The 21,124-nt window shown below is 39.2% G+C and overlaps 2 protein-coding genes across 2 annotated transcripts; one reads left to right on the forward strand and one right to left on the reverse strand.

Moving 5' to 3' along the window:
• The first annotated feature begins 1,966 nt into the window (after positions 1–1,966).
• Positions 1,967–20,852, forward strand: LOC139145049 (coiled-coil domain-containing protein 63-like). Its single transcript, XM_070715977.1, has 9 exons — positions 1,967–2,153; positions 2,891–3,080; positions 4,215–4,337; positions 5,756–5,937; positions 6,737–6,927; positions 8,238–8,530; positions 16,765–17,016; positions 17,642–17,763; positions 20,548–20,852. The coding sequence occupies exons 1-9, from the start codon at positions 1,996–1,998 to the stop codon at positions 20,717–20,719; spliced, it is 1,683 nt and encodes a 560-aa protein (XP_070572078.1). The 5' UTR covers positions 1,967–1,995; the 3' UTR covers positions 20,720–20,852.
• LOC139145050 (tRNA nuclease WapA-like) lies at positions 9,103–14,710 on the reverse strand. The gene is made up of 4 exons (XM_070715978.1): positions 14,324–14,710; positions 12,284–12,518; positions 11,010–11,106; positions 9,103–10,795 (listed from the first exon to the last, which is right to left on the reverse strand). The coding sequence occupies exons 1-4, from the start codon at positions 14,397–14,399 to the stop codon at positions 10,586–10,588; spliced, it is 618 nt and encodes a 205-aa protein (XP_070572079.1). The 5' UTR covers positions 14,400–14,710; the 3' UTR covers positions 9,103–10,585.
• Positions 20,853–21,124: the final 272 nt, after the last annotated feature.

A 21,124-nucleotide genomic window follows, 5' to 3' on the forward strand; every position in this document is an offset into this window, starting at 1 on the left:
TTAAGATTTTACGGTATCATTAATTGATTAACTGATTAAATGATAGTGGTTTGCAGCAGTAGGGCCTATAGAGTGTCTGTCAAACTTTTCAGAGTCATTTTAATAACTTTAAACTTTTAAAGGGCGATGAGACCCAGCAATCGCTAAGGCAAAACTTTTCGATCAGAAAAAATGCATTCATTTCCATGAGTGGCGACGTGTGCCATTCATATTGTCTGCAATTTCTATAATCGAGAAAAAGTTACGATACTTGTCCTTTTAATTAAAAGTATAACTTCATCTGTTTCTTCATGAATGCAACAGAGGCCACATTTAAGCATATTTATTTTTTGAAAATAAAGTAATCCATACGTCATATCAAAATACATACCAGGTATTTTCTCCCTTCTGTTTTACATTACAATAAAAAAGACGTAGTGATCAATGTTTGCATAGAAAATTATTCATACACTCCCCTTTCTCGTGACTGTTTTCAGGGTACTAAGCTATTCACTCACTCTTCTACCACTCCTGTTGGCTAATTTCAGAAGTGATTTTCAGCTCGCCAACCATTTTCAAATCACAATATCACATGCCCTGGTGTAGTGTACAATTGTACACAGCAATGTAGAGAACATCATCCCCCATAGAAAGCCTTGAGAGACAAACTGTCTCGCTTTCATCATTCACATGTAGCCAGTGCATCAGTCTGTATTCACCGATCCCTGGGTGTTTGACATTATTTTATAGTCCGAGAGTGGGGGATTTGACATGGCTAGGAAAAAAATGTCAAATTCTCCTGTTAGTCCCATAGTCCCCCCCCCCCCGTGGTTGAAAACATTGATAAACGTGTGCGCATGAAAGTGAGGAAGATGAGGGCTGTGATCTTTTTCAGATTCCAGATCATGTAGATGAATGATTCATGATCATTCACTTACACTATTCTGCAATCTATGTGAACAATAGTCCTTTTCAGAGAATACGTACTGACTCTATTGGTAAAAGGGCATGAAAAATTAAATATTACAACATTCAAAAGCATAAGCTTAGTATTGGTGGAGAAGTTGACTTCTATGGTCGTTAACATCTGCATTTATTGAGGACCGGCAGTTTTCTGAAGCTTTGGCTTGGTGCAGGTCCTTATGACCTGAAGCTATTGTCTCTTAATTTCGCACACTGGATGGTGGCCATTTTGAATAATTTCAAATGTCGCAAAATGTTGGGTAATTTGTTTCGCTAGTTCCAAACTTTATACGGTGACCTCAGATGTTTACTGTTGATTTGGTAAGAGAATGGTTGAAAGTTTCATGCAGGAAAGTTTGAGCAACAGTTTAAGTCTTTCACTTTCGAGGCGTATATTGATAAACGCCTCACCACCTGTACTATCACTGAGCTAACGAGACTTGCAAAGAACACGTAAAGGTGGATTGACACTATTACAGAGCACGCACACTTGGGTATATGAATGCGAGAATGTGCGCTAGATTGTGACTGTCTGCTAGTGTAACATCATGAAGTTTCTAAAAACCGGCTTCAAAGTTCTTTTCGCGTCTTTGAAGTTGTGTAATCAATTTTTAATATTCAATTTTAAATGCAGTGAAGTTGTATTGTACGTGCATATTACCCCCGCTCCCCCAAATTAAGATCTAAAAGTGTTGAAAGTGTTACTGCGTTACGTGTAGTTGATCGAATTTAACTCCTGAAAAAAAATTGATAATCAGGTCATTTCTCTGTTTAAAGCGAGGTTTAGATTGTTTACTACATATGGTTAGTGGAGTACAGTGTCAGCCAAGTGGAAATGCAGGAGTAGCCATTGTAATATTGTCTACTTGGGATATCCGCAAAAGTCTCGGCACGAGACGACATTTTACAAAATGTATTCAAAATTGGAGTTAAATGCTCGATTTAGAGATAAAATGGCAAGAGCAGTCCCTTTTCAGTAAAGAAAGTGATCATATTTTGTTTTACTTCAGCGTTGTGATCCACCTTAACGCCACAAGAGACTGAACTTTCAAGATGAAACGAGCACTGAGCAGACGTTCTGACATCAGCGAGCCTGAGATAGATGGCGCCGCGGAGGCCGAACTTTCAAAGCTGCAGCGACAATATCGCATCATGGAAGGTGATCGGAAAGCTTACAATGAAGAAACTCAAAATATCATCCGAAAACAAAAGTAAGCTTCTCTTAAGAGATTAAAATAATCAATGATGTGCCACAAAATGGACGACGGGGCCTTGTTTTAGATTTACATGTATGTATTCAGGCACATTTAGCCGTTTAAGTATAGGGGACACTGTCAGGTAAATTCAAGATTCTCGCCTCTTCTCCCTCCCTCGTTTTTCTTTCTTTTTCTTTTTCGTTTATTCTTTCTTTCCACTTTATCTGTCTGTCTCATCCCACTTTATCTGTCTGTCTGACTGTCTATATCTTTCTCTGCCTGTCTCTCTCTGTGTCGGTCTGTGCCTCTCACTCCCTCTCTCGCCCCCCTCTCTCTCAGCATGACAGTGAAATACTGGTGACTTGTTACTTTCAAGTTCGTTTAAGTTACCACCCCCACAAATAGTTCATCAGCTCAGCGACATCCACTTTTCCTTGCGGACATCACGAATCAGCACTTTAAGGCGGAAAATTAGAGTCAGGGCACAGCATAAATGATAATATTAACCATAAATCCATCAAATACTTACAGACGCAATAAATATTCTCGCACCATATTCACATGCGTCCTCTACCCAGAGGGACCTGAAACAAGATACTTAGTCGACTTTCACGACAAAAAGAAAGGACACCGTGCAATCCCAGTTATCCAATCACGATCGTGTTCAAAAGTTTAATAAATGTCACCCCGGTGCTTTTGGAATAATGAACAGACGATAGAAAACATTTTCGTTGTTTTTGACTCGCCTGTAGAACCGAGATCGAAGCACTTCAGAACGAGAAAGATGACATCACGACTGACTTGAAGCTCGCCCAGAGCAAAGACAACGCTAAGAAAGACCGAGACAACACCAGACAACTGGAAAACCTGATACAACGTGAGGACGAATACGATGCTCTGCTTGAAATTGAAAAGGAGAAAATAGCAGACCTCGATATGAAGGTAGTCTAGGTGTCCAATATTTAGTTTTCACCGTTTAAGTATGTATGCTTGGGGAGGCCATACTTTTTTGTAATTTCATAGCAGGGAGTGGGCTTTAGCTTTCAAGGGGCTTGTTTCTATCAGCTTTGTCTCTGAGCAAATTGACTAACTGTGCACAACTTTCAAAGGAGAACCACATAAAGAACCAATGCAGCCAATGCCAACAACCACTAATGCACCAGGGATTGAGGACTGTCGCTCTGTATAGATATAGCACTACATCACGAACCACAAGGTTCCCGTAATATCGCAGGGTTACCTCGAATCTGAAAAGAAGTTAAGTTCAAGGCTTATGCTAGTCACGTGGTTGCATTTGCTTCATTCAAATCTGTAAAAGGAGTGGCTAGATTTTGTAAGGCGGGGGGGGGGGGTTCATCTTAATTTTGGAATCCAAGAGGGGCATTTTTTTCACTATCCAGTGGGGTTAGAGGATCATCAGATTTATAAAACTGTCATAACTGGAAAAAAAGCGTTTTCTCGGCCGCGATTCGTTCCGTTTAATGGGAGGAAGAAATCGAAATGTCAATTGTACAAGCATTATGCCCAATATTCGCCTTTACGGTCATGCATTGCTTTTCATATACATTCACCTGATGTGAAGTGAAGCTTCAGTCCGCATAACATTGCCATGAAGCCCCTTGTTTGTGTCCGCGGGCAGATGTGGCACTGCTGTTGCGATAATTTCGGAGGGGGGGGGGGCTCACAGATATAAATCAAACAGACTTTGATGTTTGGGAGGCATTCACCGAGGATACGATTTGAACTTCGGGAAATCGAGCTACAGTTCGCAAACATATTGAGACATGCCCATGGATAAGGAAAGATCCTTCAGAGTTGTCGGTCAACGAATTCTCCATTATAGAATTATGTTTCAGGCTACCTCGGCATTTCCTTACTTCAGTGATCCACAGTCGTACCGAATAAAAGGTGTACCGTTGGTATGATCCAAATACACGTTTCCTGCACGCAACATGCTGCAGTGAAACCATATGAAAGATTTAGCAATCGGCAAGAAATAAAACCGAGGATTTTGCACAGGAAATGGAACTGTTAACCGTAAATGAGTACAGACGTATTTGTCGTTTTGGATGGCAGATACGTGAGTGGGAGAAGAAGGTAAGCCAGCAGAACAAAACAATGGGAGGTGTCAACAACGGACAAGAGACGCACATTGCTACCCAGAAGAACATCCGGGTTCTTGAAAACCGGCTGGACCAGGTGAGAGGTGAACGTTTGAAATGCAAGATGTATGGCAGAACAGCATTTGCACATTCTCTGCACACACGCACGGGACTGTGCCGTGGGCAAAAAATCTGTGCTCGTATATTTGATTACCAACATAATAGACTCAATGTGAGATTGACACAATAAAGAATATACACAGTGTAGAGACGGTTATAGATATGAAGCCATACTCATTATTGGAATAGAGTTGTAAAAAAACGACAAAGGGGTACTTGTATCTTGCAGAAGCGTAGAGAGTCTTTTCAGCGACCCCTCTACATTCACTCAAAAAGTATTACGTTAGCTATCTGTCATTCAATCCAGTTGTACTAGATCGCATCTATATTAAGGGGGATATGTAAACAAAAAGGGGATGAAAATTTTAATCTTTTAAGATCGAGTGCACGCCATAGCCTAATTGCTCGAATGGGTTGAGTGTCCATCAACGGTGAAACATACAATTAGATGTGCTTTCTGATCATGGAAATATCCCCACTCTTTTTTCTGTTGCTTTATATTAATCAACTTAACACGTTGTTGATTTCAGATACTTAAGACACAATCACTTTTTTCGCACAGTTCGTTTTTCCAGAAATGTAGTTGCTCTTGGTTACCGTTATAATATGCTGTCAGTCAGCACCAAAGCGGAAGACGGGAAACTCCGTTGACATGTACCGATGAAGTTTGTGAATTGATCAGCTGATTGTAATTTCCGGAAGAATGGGTTGAGTGTCTCGAGAGATAACACATATAATACAATACTAATCTCATGTATTATTGATTTTGTGAATGTGAGTTAATGGCGATCATATACGCGAGCTACCACTGAGAACTAACTTGTCAAATCGGAACTCCTAAATATGGCGTCTTTCCTTTTTACACATAGCCACTTTTGGGGGTGGGGGGTGGGCGGACTTCGGTTAGTAGATGTAGGATGTTGTGGAGTTATCGATGTATCTTAGTGGAAAAATATGTGCTAAATAGCACTAAATTTTTTAAAGGGTCAAATATCCGAAACGCAACAAAATCGTCTAAAGTATACGGACAGCCTTAGACCCTCGAGAAAAACGTTTTTCTCGAGGGTCTATGGGACAGCACAGTACCAGTATGTAGAGGATTAATTTGGTTTGAACCATTTTCGGCAGCTTCACGTGGCAAAAAATACTATTTTGGCTGCGAAACGGTTGAATTGGTAATTAATTATCATTTTCGTACAAAATGTAAATGACATGAGAAATAAAATAAACACGTAAGATTAACGTATAGAATTCGTTCATATTTCTGCACTATAGAAATATAGACAAGCTCCAATCGCGTTACATAACATTCTTAGAAACATAGAATGCGAAAAAAGTAAGTACAATTACTGAATATACATGGTTTCAAGCGCTTTTTTTATATTATCGAACAAGGCCACCATTCGTTTCAACACCTTGCTTACGAAGAACGCCGAGCTGCGGTCGACTATCGACCACCTCCGGCAAGAGAGGTCCTTGTTTGACTCCCTCTACAAAAGACTGTCACGAGAGCTGGGCGATGGTAGGAAAGAGATTGTGTCCGTGATCGAGACTGCCACACAAGCTTATGACTCAAGGTAAATGATCTTTACAGCTCAGATCTTACTGTAGCTCATATCAACACTTAGACGGGTTTTTGCCGTATATATACTGCAACAGATAAGTTTATGCATTCAGGTAAAGAGAGTGTTTTAAATAGCATGGAGTTAAGTAACATGATAAATAGTCAGTGCAGACAAAATGATGAACGATATATATATATATTTATTTAATCTTTAATTCAGACATAAAAAAACGTCCATATAAAAACATAAAAGAAAATGACAAGACAACAACAAAAAAAACACTTAATATAAAATATTAATCCAATGGGCTTGTAGTCCATATATATATATATATATATATATATATATATATATATATATATATATATATATATATATATATATATATATATATATACACATACACACACACACACACACACACACACACACACATATATATATATATATATATATATATATATATATATATATATATATATATATATATATTATATATATACACATACATCCGTAGGCAGACGGAGATAGCACAATGATGCGGACGAACAGACATTAGGTAGAGGAAATAAAATCGGTGCTAATGACCAGACAGACAAATATATACAGGTAGACACCTAAACAGACGTACTAGGAGGACAGTCATACAAAACGGAAGAACTTGATGACGGATACACAAGTTTGACTTTCTGATCGTTTGATTGAGAGTCTGGTTGTGAGATTATTGAGATATAAACATAGTTAATCGTCAAGAGTGAAAGACCATCTAACAAGATACCTTAACTGATACCACAATTGTTTATTCCGTCAGAGACGAGGCACAATCCAAAATAACATCGCTGACTGAGAGAAGCGAGAAAGATCAATTGCAGTACAACGCGGAGTTGAAGGAACTTCTACGGATTCTGGACCACGATCAGAAATTGAAAGACTTCATGGCTGCCAAGGCACAGGAAAGAAGCGAATACAAGGCGGAGGAGGCCGCAAAACGGAAAAAGAGAGGTACAAGAGTTTACAAGTGTGTGTGATTCGACTGGAAATGGCGTAACATGGTATTTAGCTCTGCGTGGCAGCGCTGTGTGTTAGCGGCGTTATACCGCGGGAGGCCGTATAACGCCGGTAACACACAGCCCTGCCAGGCAGAGCATAGGATCCTTAGTCTCCGATGATGATGATGATGATGATGATGATGATGATGATGATGATGATGATGATTGAATATTTAAAAATGAGGAAATAATAAAAATATATTTGGACTCAGTAAATTTGTTGTTGTTGTTATTATTGTTGTTTTTGTTGATAGTATTTGCAGAAAAGAACAAAGAATGCGCTGCAAAATTCAATACAGCCTAATTATACATGTGCGCTGCAAAATTCAATACAGGTTAAAGTTAGGCTGTATTGAATTTTGCAGCGCATACTTTGTATTTTTCTGCAAATACTATCAACAAAACAATAACAACAACAACAACAAATTCACTGTTTACAAATATATTTTTATTTTTCTTCATTTTTAAATATTTAATCATCATCATCATCATCAGCATCATCATCGGAGACTGAGGACCCTATGGGCAGAGCTAGGCATTTAGCAGACGATGCAATTCTGTACAGACAAATAAGTGCGTAGTCCTTGTAAAGTGCATCCTGTTTTTGCTGTTCGTTCGTGTAACCGCAAACAACTAAACTTCTGATATCGCGCGAAGATTTCACTGTGACTGTGATGTAATTTCACGAGCACAAAGTTTTCGAGTTTTCAAAAATTGCTCATCGGTGTACGATCGGTTGCAGTGGGAATTTTAAGCTCTGCGTGGCAGGAGGGAGGCAGTATAACGCCGGTAACACACAGCCCTGCCACGCAGAGGCAAGGTTGAGCATAGCGACAGCGTGATTTTACCAAACAGTAAACTAGATTTCTTTTGATCGATCTACGAGTAAAATTTCACGAAAATTACAGTACTACATGTACGTTTGCTTGCCATTTACAGTGTACGTGTTACCTCATTTTGAAGCAGATGGGCGAAATAAAAGTTTTCACCTTCTTGTGCTTATGAAAATAAAAAAACCTTATTGTCTATGCAGAGATAAAGGTGTGTCGGACATTTTTAATTTCAATGATCGGTTGACCTAAAGTAATTTTTTCTGTAGTGCTACAGTTTACATGGTTATACCTGATTTTCGTTCCTGGTTGTGATACATTTTCCCATGCTCCCGCAAGGAAAGTTTGATCGAAAGTTTTAAACTTTCAGTTTCGAGGCGCATGCGCTCTTAGGTAGCAATTGAGAGTAACATCAGTAACTCCTTTGTTGCAGGTAAGGGAGCAGAGAAGGACCACGACAGTCACGAAGAAACAGTGACTTCTTTCGAAGAAGCCTTCAGCAGAATTCAGGAGATCACCGGCGAGGAGGACGTCGAAGTTATCGTGGAGAAATTTCTTGAGACCGAAGACAAGAACTTCGCCCTGTATAACTACGTGAACGAGCTCAACAGCGAAATCGAAGTGCTGCAAGACCAGATAGCCGCCGTAAATGCAGACATAGACGCTTTCAAGAAGCAAGGGATCGCGCTGGAAAAGCAGCGACAAGCGGTTATGAAAAGTCTCGAGGTAAGAGGAGGGGGCTTGTTGGGAGAGAGAAATGGAAAGAAGAGCTGTTGAACGCGGAGGAGGATTCGACAGAGGGGAAGAGGGAAGAGGGTCAAAGAGTGTTCAGTGTGCGCATGTCCATATGAATGTCTGTCAGTCAGTCGGTCTATCCGTCCGTCCGATTGTCTGTCTTACTCTCTGTCTCTCTGTATATCTGCCTCTATCTGCCTACCTGCCTGTCTGTCTGTCTGTCTGTCTGTCTGTCTGTCTGTCTGTCTGTCTGTCTGTCTGTCTCTCTCTCTCTCTCTCTCTCTCTCTCTCTCTCTCTCTCTGTCTCTCTCTCTCTCTCTCTCTCTCTCTCTCTCTCTCTCTCTCTCTCTCTCTCTCTCTCTCTCTCTCTCTCTCTCCCGCTCCTCTGACGTGAGATATCATATCAATAAACCGATGGTTTGTTACTAATATGATTTACTGCCCAACTGCTAGCTGACACCAAAGCAAGCTCACAGGAGCTTTAGCGATACCATGCCAACACGTTGGGAACTTGGCAGCTGCCAGGCCTCGCACATAAAATAAAAATGATGTGATACTCGCTGTTGAGTTTTTATACCAATGCTTTATAGCTTTATTAATCTTCATCTATCGACTAAACATCTTTTATGCCATAATACATCATTTGTATTTAACACCATTGAAACTCCAATGCCCTTTGGATATGTTGCCAACAATCTGCTTTTCCCTGCCCCCTATGTCCCCCGTTTGGCGGCGCCACTAATAGCCGCATTGCTCGACTGTCGTACTTTCATTTTTTTAAAATTTATATCTATATTTTCAAAAGCGAAAGTTCAGAGTCTAGATTAGCTGATTGATTATTGCTCGGACAAAAAAATTACCAAAGTTTTTGGATTTACCAAAGATTTTGTATGTTTTCTTCTACTAAAACTGTTTGTTTGTTTGTTTGTTTTTTATTTTTCCTGGCCAAATCAATCCGAAATTATTTTATCTTATCGGCAAATATACAAAATTCGCAAAATATCACATAGTGTGCTATAGTATCGAAAATGTGGAATGCAAATCATTGTAGACCTTCATTACTGACGCCAATATGAAAGGGGTGAAAGACAGGATTTATCATATATCCGATATCATTAAAAGAGGAGTGGGCTTGTTAGATATGAAATATATTGTAAGGTATTCCATGCAAGAAACCTCACTGTGAGTTTTCAATAACAGTAACAGGGGTCAGCATCCATACTACAGCCACCATCTTTGAATTCATCAAGTTTGGGTTCGTTGTCGTCTCAGACGACACTTTGTGATGTCACGTTTTTTCTCGGTGCTCTTCGTAAGTTTCTTTACCTTTCATTGCTCTCAAAATAGGCAAAAATACTTCAATTCGTAAAATTAATTGCTATCTGTGTAAGGAACATTTCCACCAAGCAGGGTTATTCCGTACCTCTTGATATATTTCATGTACAGATGCCCCCTGAGGAGTTTTACAAATTCCGTTTTTTCGCTTGAAAATTGCGTGAAATTATTATTCTAATTTGAATTCTCTGTTTGTTTGTTTTTATTTGATTTTTCGCCATTGATCAAAGATTCAAAAATCTTATATAATATGTTTTCAAAAATGTAGTTGGGCGAAGAGATTTAGCACAACAGTCTCTGAAATGATGAAATTATTCTAATTGTTGGACATCTTTTGATCCCGATTACACTCGCAACTACACTAGAGAAATTCTATATTAGTCTAAATACTATTAAAATAATTGAAAACGAAGAGCTGAAAAATTTTATATTTTATTTTAATATTTTTTAAAATTTAGTATTTATACCTTCCTTAATGTGTTTATGCTCATTTGACGTTTAAACAATCCCTATTTTATAAGACACATGATTTACTGTTAAGATATTTATGCGTAAGACCCTTGGTAAATTCTCTAAAACTTCGTACCAGTGTCTGCAAAGACACTGTACACGTCGTCAAGTTCAAATTTGTGAATCTAAGAAAGAATGTCCCCTGTCTTAACACCACCCGAACCTTAATATCAGATTACAGTCTATAATTCCACGACGCACCTATTGAGTCTCGCAGTCATACCCCAGTATCAGTGACATATCATCGAAATACACTATTCCCGTCTTGAACTGGAACAAACAGGTGCAGACCAGTTTGGTGATGGCCTCCGTGTCGGGGTCTGCCGTGATGTAGATCTCTTGCATGTTCCAGTCCTGATTCCCCGTTGTGAAATTAGCGTTGTAGATGCCTTGTTCCACGCCGAGTGTATTCTGGGTAGTATATGAAAGTAAAGAGTAAATTTGTCATCGGTAAAACACCCCTTTCGAAATAAAGAATTATAAAAAAGAAGAGTCACCGTGCAACAAAAGAAATTACCGAAAAAATTATATGTTTGTTTGAGGCGCTTCCTGTCTAAACTGTATTATAATATACATGAGAAAACTCAAAGCCATAGATGTCGTATACTTGTTGAGAATTACTCACCGTAGCTCTGCACTCTAAGCTGTAATATTTGTCCACAACGCCGCTGACGTCTTTTGCCTTGCTCCAGCCCTGGAAGACGACTTTAGTGGGTTCCGACCTGTGGGTGTCAATTTAAAAGATGGTGAAAACGCCTCAGAGTAAACTTTGGCCACATTCTAGTGTTAGGGGATATGCCCCACATCACAAAGTTGTTGAAATAATAAATTTAATTGCACGGCCTGAGTATTATCCGGCGAAATTCATCTTATCGCCGGATAATTTCAAAAGTCAAAGATCGTCTTCCTCTCGCTACGAATGCTTAAAACGCAAGGTGCTATACCTTTAGCTGTTCGTGTATGTACAATGACTTAAGGTAGTATGGGCCTCGAAAATGAAAGTCTTAAACTTTTGCTCAAACTTTCCTAAAGGAACCGTTCAATCATTCTCTTTCATAATTAAGAATAAAAATCGGGGGGGGGGGAGGAGGGGGTCACCGTGCAAATTTTGGTACAAGAGAAACAAATAACCCAAGATTTACCGATATTTGAAATTGAAAATGGCCACCATCCCCGTGTTATCTCTATGGAGAAAAATCAAAATTTTCGCATTTCGTAATACTAAAGCGGTGAATAGTTTTCTTACACCAAGAGCTTTAAAATGAACCCCCACAAGTAGTACACTAGAAGAGAATTGTAAAAGTTTGAGTCAGAATGTCTGTCCCCGAGGCGCGTTCTACCTTAAGACCTTAGCCAAACGTTATAAGTTAAAATAGATTTACTTCTTTAGCTTTATTCAGAGGGCAAGATCGGGGGAATTGCTTGGCCACATCGATTGATTTGCCACTGAACTCTGTGGGCCCCAAACTTCGGAAAGAGCACAGGGTATGGCAAGCAGTATTCGTCTAGAAGTCATTAATATGATCAATAAATGTCATGTATTAAACTTTTTTTTTCATTATACAAGCCTTACCTGTGTCTAGTGTGTGCCGATTACTTTACCCTAGCTATCTCTGTATAGTATTTCAAAGAAAACAATTTATATCTGTTAATTGCCCTCCCTAATCCCCATCATTAATTTGTTCTGCCGATCACCAACGTGGGGGCTTATCGCCCTGACCAAATAACTTGTTAGCAGCTCATATATACATGACATTTATTGATCATATTCATAACTTCTAGACGAATATTGCTTGCATAACCCGTGGTATCGATTAGAATGCCACCAGATTTGTCATAAAATATTTTCACCATGCGTAAAATAATATTGGGAGTAAAGTTTGCAAGCTTCAAACTCACCCCTCGTCAAATTGCACGATCTGGAAAGCGCCGCCTCTCTCGTCGCTGCTCTCCAGCTCAACCTCGATAGATTGCATGCCGCTGTGAGCCTCTTCCGTGGTGTATTTGAAAAGTTCCGTTGGTATTGGGAACCAATCGATCATATTGGTCTGGTCCTCAAAGTCAGCGTTGGGCAGGTCATAGTTCACCCATTTGCACGAGTCGTCCGGTACCGGTGTGTCGGGATAATCGCAGTCTATTATAAAAAGGTCGATAAAGTTCTAGTGAAATTAAGTTACCCCAAGGACAAAGAAGAGAAAGTGTGATTTATCCACTGTCCGCCATATTTCAATCTTATTTCCGCAAAACCATATTTCAATATTTCAATCTTGGTAAGTTTCAGACGAAAGGCAATAAATTATCCTGGCCAGGTCATCAAAAGGTACGACACAAAGTTTTCTCCACATAAGGCCAAGAAAAATAAAACGTTTGTTTCTCATCCTAGACATATTTCAAAAATGATGCGGTGACGCGGGTTTTTTCTCTCAAATTTTTTATTCTTCAATCAACAAGAACGCGCAAAAACATGAAAACAACATAGAAATGCACGCAGAAATAAATGCACAGCAGTGTTGCTGTAGTATTTTTGTATAGCAGCAATGCACAGTTTTGACAGCGTAATATAACAGCGACATATGTGTATAGTTCTGAATGGAATGTTAGTGTCAATTATTTTTTTTATGGTTCTGTTTTATACAGCACTGTGTTATGCACTATCGTCGCGTATTTTTGCGTTTATTTTCTTTTTCATTAATTTCCTCACGAGCAGAAAAAAAGGTTGACGCGGCGGGTCTGAATTGACGCGCGCGAGGATGAGAAACAAAACTTTTTATTTTTCTTGGCCTAACTGCACTTTTCCTAATTTTCCTCCACTTTTCCTAATTTTCCTCTGTTATCGGCGAATAGGCAGGATAAAAAGAACCAAAGCCAATAGCTTGGATTTCAAAGATTTTCAGTCAAAATCTGTCTCCAGAAAGTTTTCCACTCATTCTTTCACTCTATATTATCGTACTCACTCTTTGCTGGCGGGTGTCGCTATTAAAATAGCATTATATGTATGGAAACTGAGAGTTCAATTTCAGTTTTACGCTATACATCAACAAAAGTTAACATTAATAGGTATTTAGTCATTTATTTGAAATTTTGAAAATCGAGATTGAAGATAATTTGAATCGAAATGGAACCTGGGGGTTGTTTCTCACTCTTATAGACCCCGAAGATTTTGTGTCGCAACAATAGCCTTGGCTTATACAGTATTCCACTTCCTAATGAAATAGACAAATTGTTTGCGTAAATTTTGACTAACACTGTTAGATATCTACGTTCTCCGTAAACGTCATTTACACGTGACCTTAACCTCGTAGAATTTCGTAAATTCGTCCATTCCCTCAAAAGCGCAGTAATTTTGCTCTGATGTATCAATATACAGTTTAATTTATTATCATAATATCATAAGATACCATGGAACGGAATGTCAGCGGTTGCCGACCACAAAATGCGCACTTCTATGTAATTCAAAAGGTAAGCCAAGAGTGGTTTTACTTTGGTGTAAATTGCATCTAAAGTCGGTACAACATGCCGAGGAGGGAAATATGTTTAACTCTTGAGTAATGCCAGAAAGAGTGCTACTAAAATCCTTTTTAGGAGTTAAAAGTTTACGTCGAAATTTGAGAGTTTTAAAACTTTATGCCGAATTTTTTGTTCAAAGAAAAACCACACCGACAGGTTATCTAAGAGAATGTGTGACCTCACTCATAAGAACCTTCACTTCGATAAGCTGCCTCACCTTGCCAAGTTGGTGGAGGTGACGTCCAGAATACAAAATGCGACGCTGTCGTAGAGATTTTTGAACGCATTTGATCGTCAAGTGCCGTCCAGAGCCGTAACACGTTGAATCTCGCGTCAAATTACTCGAAATACTTGCCTTATGCTGTCAAAGAATCGTAAGGCAACTAACAACAGGATAAGAGGAGACAAGCATAAGGAAACTTGAAGACTTACCATTGTCTTGACCCGGGGTCCCAGAAATACACATAAAGAGGACCAACAACTGTACAGACGAGACCCTGACTGCCATGTCGCGACTGGACGACGATCCGACGGTGTATATTCTGACAGTAATTAATTTGTCAGGCGTCTTTTATATCGCCTATCAAAACAAGGTGACCATATGTTGAGAGTTTCTCTCAGAGATCGAAAGTCATCAATCGTAACTAGTGTTGCTACTCTGTGCATAACGGTACAAAGACGTTGTTATGGAAAAGTATTTTTGGTTAAGGTAATATGCGCCTCGGAACTGAAAACCTTAAACTTTTTCTCAAACTTTCCCATCTATAGAGGGTGAAGCGATTACATAGATAGATATTTCTTCTGTATCGGGAATGGCTACGTAAACAACTAACTCTGCATCATGTCTTTCATATCAAGAAATCTGGCTCTATTTCAAATGAGAGAGAGAGAGAGAGAGAGAGAGAGAGAGAGAGAGAGAGAGAGGGTTGAACTTAAGGTGTCCAAACAACGCCCACACGCGCACAACATAACAAGAAGTAATCCCATTTTAATCATGAAACATGCCTTATTGTTTTTACTACTCACTGTTGCCGTCACGTGATTCTCGCATTCTCATAAATTTGCGCGAATATGAATTTTTCCTTCCTGGCTTCGTCTACTGGGTATTCTGTAGTTGCCATAACTACCACGAATGACGGCCCGCAGCTTTCTTTGCTGCATTATAGCTGATTATCACCATCTGTTGATTTCTGAGATAATTGCAATGCAGATATATGGGATTTGAAAGAAGACTTTACTAATAATTAGTAATATTGCGATCGGCACTGACAGGACTCTCACGCACACAAAATAACAAATCAAGAGATTGACACAAACGTAGAAAAGTAGCACATGGGATCCATTTCGCTGTTGTTACTATAAATTAATCATTTCGAACAGAAAATAACGGAAATACTTTTTACGATCGTAATTAATGTTATCGTTTTGTGGGAATCTGAACTTGCAAAAAGACCCGAGGGTTGGGGTTAATTTGCAAAATTAACATCATGAGCTTTCATGTTCTTTGTTTTTGTGTGTTTGTGTTTTTGTTTCGAAGTTGTGAAGGATGGTTGGATTGCAATAAATTTTGATTGAAATGTAGGTTGTTTTCAGCAGACAAGTACGAAGAAAGCTGCTCCATTACTTGTTAGAGAGGCAGAGCAAAGAGGGTCGACTGATCGAAATTTTAAAGCTTAGAATCTCCCTCCCAAGGCGGGTAACATTCGAGATGGCCGTTGTCACACAAATAGGAACGTACCTGTCCCTTTTCCTGCTGGCGAATGGTCAAAGAACGCAGGTGTCTGCACGGTGTGAATTGCTGGATGAATTTCGTTTAAAAATGTCAGTCAGATGTTAAAAGGAAAATTATTCCATTGACCTTTGAAATTCACATTCTTCCCTTAGTGAAAAAAAAGCAATTATCGAATGTGAAATGGACGACTTCACTAGATTGAGAGCTTCGTGTTTGCGGGGGAAGGGGCAGCAACAGAGACAGAAACAGAGATGGAGACAGAGAGAGTACAAATACATTGAAAGGTTTCCATTTTGCCAGAACATTGCTTGTTTTGTGACTGTCTACTCCTTTTTAGCTCACGTGTTCACACATTTCCATGAGCTAATGTCGCAGCGATGTCTGTGCGTCTGTGAGTCTATATGTCTGTCTTTTGGCGCGATATCTCAAGAACAGCTGATGGGAGTGGAATGAAATTGGGCACATAGATTATGTTTGGAGATGGCAATAGCTGATTAGTTTTGGTGGATGTGGTTTGAATAGATTATGATTATTTGCATATTTAATGATTTAAGAAAAAAACGGATATACATTTAGAACGGCTGCACGGACAAAATTTTATGAGATTTGGTAAAATGTTAATTGCACAAGGATATATCAGCCGTGAGAGATATTAAAGGGTGATCATCGACATGTAATTTAATTGTTAATTTGCATATTTAATGATTTTTTTTAAAAATCAGTGTTAACTTAAAGGACTTGGCCAAAGTTGATGAAAGTGTCATGTACAACGATGATAACGTTATATGATAGTAGTGAAAGTACAAAACAAATAGTTTTTTTTGCACCAGATCAGTTTATAGTTTGCATACTCAATGAATAAAGGTTGAAGGACTTTACCAAAGGCAATTACACTCGCTATGTAAGTGGTGATACAATGACAGGAGTCAAAGACATGTGGTATCTTCATTTCAGCTAATTACATATTTGTATACTTGATAATTTTTGAATTAACCTATGGTGAATATTGTTCGTGAAGTTGATCATGACAATAATTATTTTAATGAAGATTTTAATGAAGTGGCATACTTATGGGAAAAGTTTCAATTCACAGACAACTGAAATACGTGAGCATTCCAGTTCATATCTCGTTTACTTCTAGGAGAAACTTGCCGTAGCCACAAAGGATGCGGACAAAAGCGAAAGGTCACTGAAAAAGACCAGCAAGGTTCTAGATCAAATAAAAAGCGGAGTCGAGTCTCTTTTCAACAAGGTCAATTGCGACAAGACAGCCATCACCGAAATGCTCGGCGGTAGTGGCGGAATCAGCGACAGAAATCTCATGCAGTATCTCGGCATCATCGAACAGAGGACCAATGAACTGCTGCGACTGAAACAGTACCTGAAAATGAAGGTTTGTAGTGACACAACAAGTATACGATCCCAGTAAGGCCAGCTGCTATTGGACGATGAGAAATACATCAGACACGACGCGAAATACAAAAAACAGGGAACACTAAATTCTCTCGAATATCTTATACTTATGCTCACAATCATCAATTGGGTTTATCGCAAAAAGGGGAACTTTAATTTGCGGCTATGACTGGTACAAAAACAGAACCAAACATTTTGTCGACGCTGAAAATCGATTAATTCTGTAAAAAGGAAGTCAAATAACAGAAGGATCTTGGTTCAAACTTGTACTTTTATTTTTGTTGCTCGTCTTACAAATATTTATTCGACGGAGCAATGGAGATTTCTTCACTTATATTACAGGCCTAGGTTTCGTCGTGTACGCATCATCTCATTTTGTGTATACACAGCACAGGCCATATGCATTGATCATTTATTTAGACTTTAAAGGTTGCCCCGAACAGTAAAGCAAACGCCACTGGCCTTTTCCTGCGACACAGATATTCGAGATCTAATTTGTTAGAGGTTGCCGACAAATTATGCTAAACCCTTAAACCTCGCAGACAGCATCGCTCAGGTTACCAGCTACTTCAATATTTTACATGAGAGCAAAATTTTTTTCACAGGAAACTATCACCACTGAGCCTAAACCACAACCGCCTGCACAGCCACAGAAGACAGCAAGTGTCTCGGTTCCCCTGACCAAACCAGCCGTAGCAGCTATCGTCATCTGCCCGCCTTCTACCGGGTAAGCATCACTCTACATGATATAAAACGACTGCGTCCAACCGACATGCCATCGCGAGTATCTATGGTGTATATATGCTAGGGGTGGTCTTCTGTGTGTAACTCGTTCAACACCAAACTTTCGTCTATGGTCTATTTTTGTCAATGGCGTGATTTAACTGAAATATCGGGAAGTTGGACTGAAAGGGACAAAAAGCGTACAAAAAACAGGCAACGCTACACTATTTCTCGAATGCTTAGTTTACACCTATGTTGGCGAATCATCAATTTGGTTTGTCGCAGAAAAAGCTTTGTCAGGCTGAACCTGATAATCGACAGATATGTTTGTCTAACAAGCGTTGTGTGCGAATAGAGGAAAATCTGTAATTAACCAATAACAATCAGGTCTTGTAATTTAACTACATTAATATTTACCATGGTTTGTCCATAGACCCTCGAGAAGAGGGTCTATGGTTTGTCTTACGGAGCGAACGTACACATACAGGTACATACATAGATGCAGATGCATAGATACATAGATACATACATAGATACATAATGCATACATCATACACCACACGTACATAGATACATCAGAGAGAGAGAGAGAGAGAGAGAGAGAGAGAGAGAGAGAGAGAGAGAGGAGAGGAGAGAGAGAGAGGGGGGGGGGAGAGTCTTAAAACGTGAAATGCAGCAAATGGTTCTGGCTTGATATTTTTCGTCTTATATATTTCAATGCACTATCTTCCACTGTGTTGTGGAACAAATTCTGTCACGAGAACCGTCTTTAAAGACAGGCTTTCCTTTCGACAGATTTTGGAGACTTACTCGTTTACTTATTATTTTAATTTGGTGTGACTTTTTAATGGCAAATTTGGAATCACGCTAGCCACCAACCGCAGGAGGTAACACCTGAGATGGGTGATAATATTAATTTCTGTTGCAACTTGGTGGGCATGCACGACTTGGTAATTAGTCTTGTATTTTGGTATTGTTTATCGCTATTTATGTTCAGTTACCAGGGTGATAGATCAAGGGACAGCAGATGTCGATCAGACGGCGTACATATGTTGAAAAGAAAGGGCTTGTCTTTGTGGGACGAGAATAACTGAAAGTGATGACGGAATCTTTAAATTTATTACAGTTGTTGGACCCGATTGTCTCAGCTTTTGGGCACGACAAACTCATGAGTCACAAATAAACCCGACTCTCCCAAATTCCTAACGTTGAAGACATCGAGTGCAACGAAATCGGTAGTCAAAGGGTTAATGTGTCCTATCATCCTTTGAGTAAGTTAAGTAATGCGCCTCAGGGACAAACATTCGGGATTTCATATTTTCCCGATACTTCTTTGATCTTTCCGATACTTCTTTAATCTACCGCTTATGGGAGCCCATTTTGAGCTTCTTGGAGTAAGAAACATTTTCACTGTCTCGGTTTTTTTTTTTGAAAATCGAAAATTGTATTTACCATAGAGTTAACATAAGGATGGCGGCCATTTTGATTTTCAAATACATATCTCTAATACTGCTAGGTAATTTCGTTATCTTGCTCGAGTTCGAACTTTGCATCGGTTACCCATGATTTGTATTCTTTAATTGGCAAGAGAATGGTTGAAAGTTTTCTTGAAAAAAGTTTTAGTACAAGTTTAAGTTTTCCCCCTCGAGACATACACTATTTTACATGTAACACAGTCCGAGGCCGGGGACTGTTAACTGATATATCAAGTAAGCGGCCTGGGCAGTTTTTAAAAGCGACGTACTTTTTAAAGCGTGACTTCCTTGTGAAATTCAACGATTAGCTGTGGTAAATACAGATGAATGAGTTCCTTTAAAGGGTAGTTTATCGGGAATTACTCTTGCCGATATTTGTTTCAAATTGCCTGTGTGTTCGCTTTGAGTGCTCAGCACAGTACTGTAAAATATCGTCGACTTTCCATGCGCCTGTGGCCTTCTCAGTTGTTCTTGTTCTTTCAACAAATGCTGAACACATGTGTTGAAAACCGTATTTAGTGTTTGTTACCACTCCTGCATCTTCGCTTGCCAAGGCCTGCTGTTCGGGCAGCCGGATGCTTCAGTAGTTAGTGGAAGACTCCTGTCTGGCTAACGAGCCGTGCGAGCGGACGATGCCACTCCTGGTGCCTGTTTGTGATGATCAAGTTCCGCATACCCTGTCAAAAATGTTGGGGCAAACTTTACAGGTTTTGAACAGAAAAAATAAAACACTCGTCTTCTCGCGAAGAGAAAGCCTATTCAAAGTGTCGATCTAATTCAAGTGTGTACTATTGAAAACTTGATCGTGTGTCTGTGTAATCATGCACAGTTTTAAATATCTTTCTAAAATTCATGTCACTATATTTCGTAACTTGATCATATTTTCATCATTTTGATTTGTTCTATGAAACAACACACTTTCCTATTTTTCTCCCCTAACCTGCTCACCCCGAATTCTCTGTAAACAGGTCCACAACCTCATTAATGACAATAGGTTTGGGCAAAACCATGGTGGTGAAAGGGTTAAAATATGACCAAATGTACTGCACTAGACCTGCCAACACATAGCATTGTGTACAGTTTCATTTGTCAACAACGGCATTGTTGTGAATTCTAATTCCAATCTAAAATTCAGTTGTCAATGATAACATGTACATATTATGTAAGCTTACAAGTTGTGTCCATAATGTACACTGCATTTCGACCCGCTCTAATTTACAACAGAACGAAATGCTGTGAAAAAAAACATGAAAAGCTTCACCCAATGGAGCTTAACCTTTCACACCGATATTTGCATACATTTTCTATTCCAGAAGTGAGGAAGAAGAGTTTGATATGGACATAGACGACACGCGACCTCTGACCCAAGACGAAATCAGGAAGCGCATCATGCGGACCATCGCACGCAAAGAGGCGACCAGCAAACGCCCTGCCGTGAACGAGAAAAATCAAAGCCTAAATAATGAATACGACAAAAAGAAATAGATCCGATTCCAACTCCTTCAGCGTATAATAACGTTTTTAATCCATGGAGGAGATATATTGCTTAAGAAGAAACACCCAATCATTGCATTGCTTCAGGTGATTTACAAATAAAAACTTCTTTTTTCAATTTAAATTTGCTTCATTTTTCATGAACACCATGTGTGGAACAATAACTAGACAGTAAAGTTCGATTATATTTGAGCGTGGATCAAAAGGACCCATTTTCGAGTAGTTTGAAAATTTAACACGGTTGAAACTAATCTGGGATAATTGGATGTTGAAATAACGTCGGTGCAATCTGCAAATGTAAGCTCATCTTTTTTTTCTTTTGAAGTTATACCTTTTTTTATATGAGTAATTTGTAATATTGCAACATTCAGCTAAAGGGCACCCAGCATTTTTGAG

This window comes from Ptychodera flava, chromosome 12, assembly GCF_041260155.1.
Source record: "Ptychodera flava strain L36383 chromosome 12, AS_Pfla_20210202, whole genome shotgun sequence".
In the NCBI taxonomy this organism is placed as follows: Eukaryota; Metazoa; Hemichordata; class Enteropneusta; family Ptychoderidae; genus Ptychodera; species Ptychodera flava.

Excerpts from the sequence above, each read along its gene's own strand:
- LOC139145049 (XM_070715977.1), top strand. The coding sequence starts at position 1,996 with ATGAAACGAGCACTGAGCAGACGTTCTGACATCAGCGAGCCTGAGATA. Across the intron at positions 2,154-2,890 it reads AATATCATCCGAAAACAAAA|AACCGAGATCGAAGCACTTC; the intron begins GTAAGCTTCTCT and ends ACTCGCCTGTAG. Across the intron at positions 8,531-16,764 it reads CGGTTATGAAAAGTCTCGAG|GAGAAACTTGCCGTAGCCAC; the intron begins GTAAGAGGAGGG and ends GTTTACTTCTAG.
- LOC139145050 (XM_070715978.1), bottom strand. The coding sequence starts at position 14,399 with ATGGCAGTCAGGGTCTCGTCTGTACAGTTGTTGGTCCTCTTTATGTGT. Across the intron at positions 12,519-14,323 it reads GACCCCGGGTCAAGACAATG|ACTGCGATTATCCCGACACA; the intron begins GTAAGTCTTCAA and ends TTTTTATAATAG. Across the intron at positions 10,796-11,009 it reads GCTTAGAGTGCAGAGCTACG|AATACACTCGGCGTGGAACA; the intron begins GTGAGTAATTCT and ends TATACTACCCAG.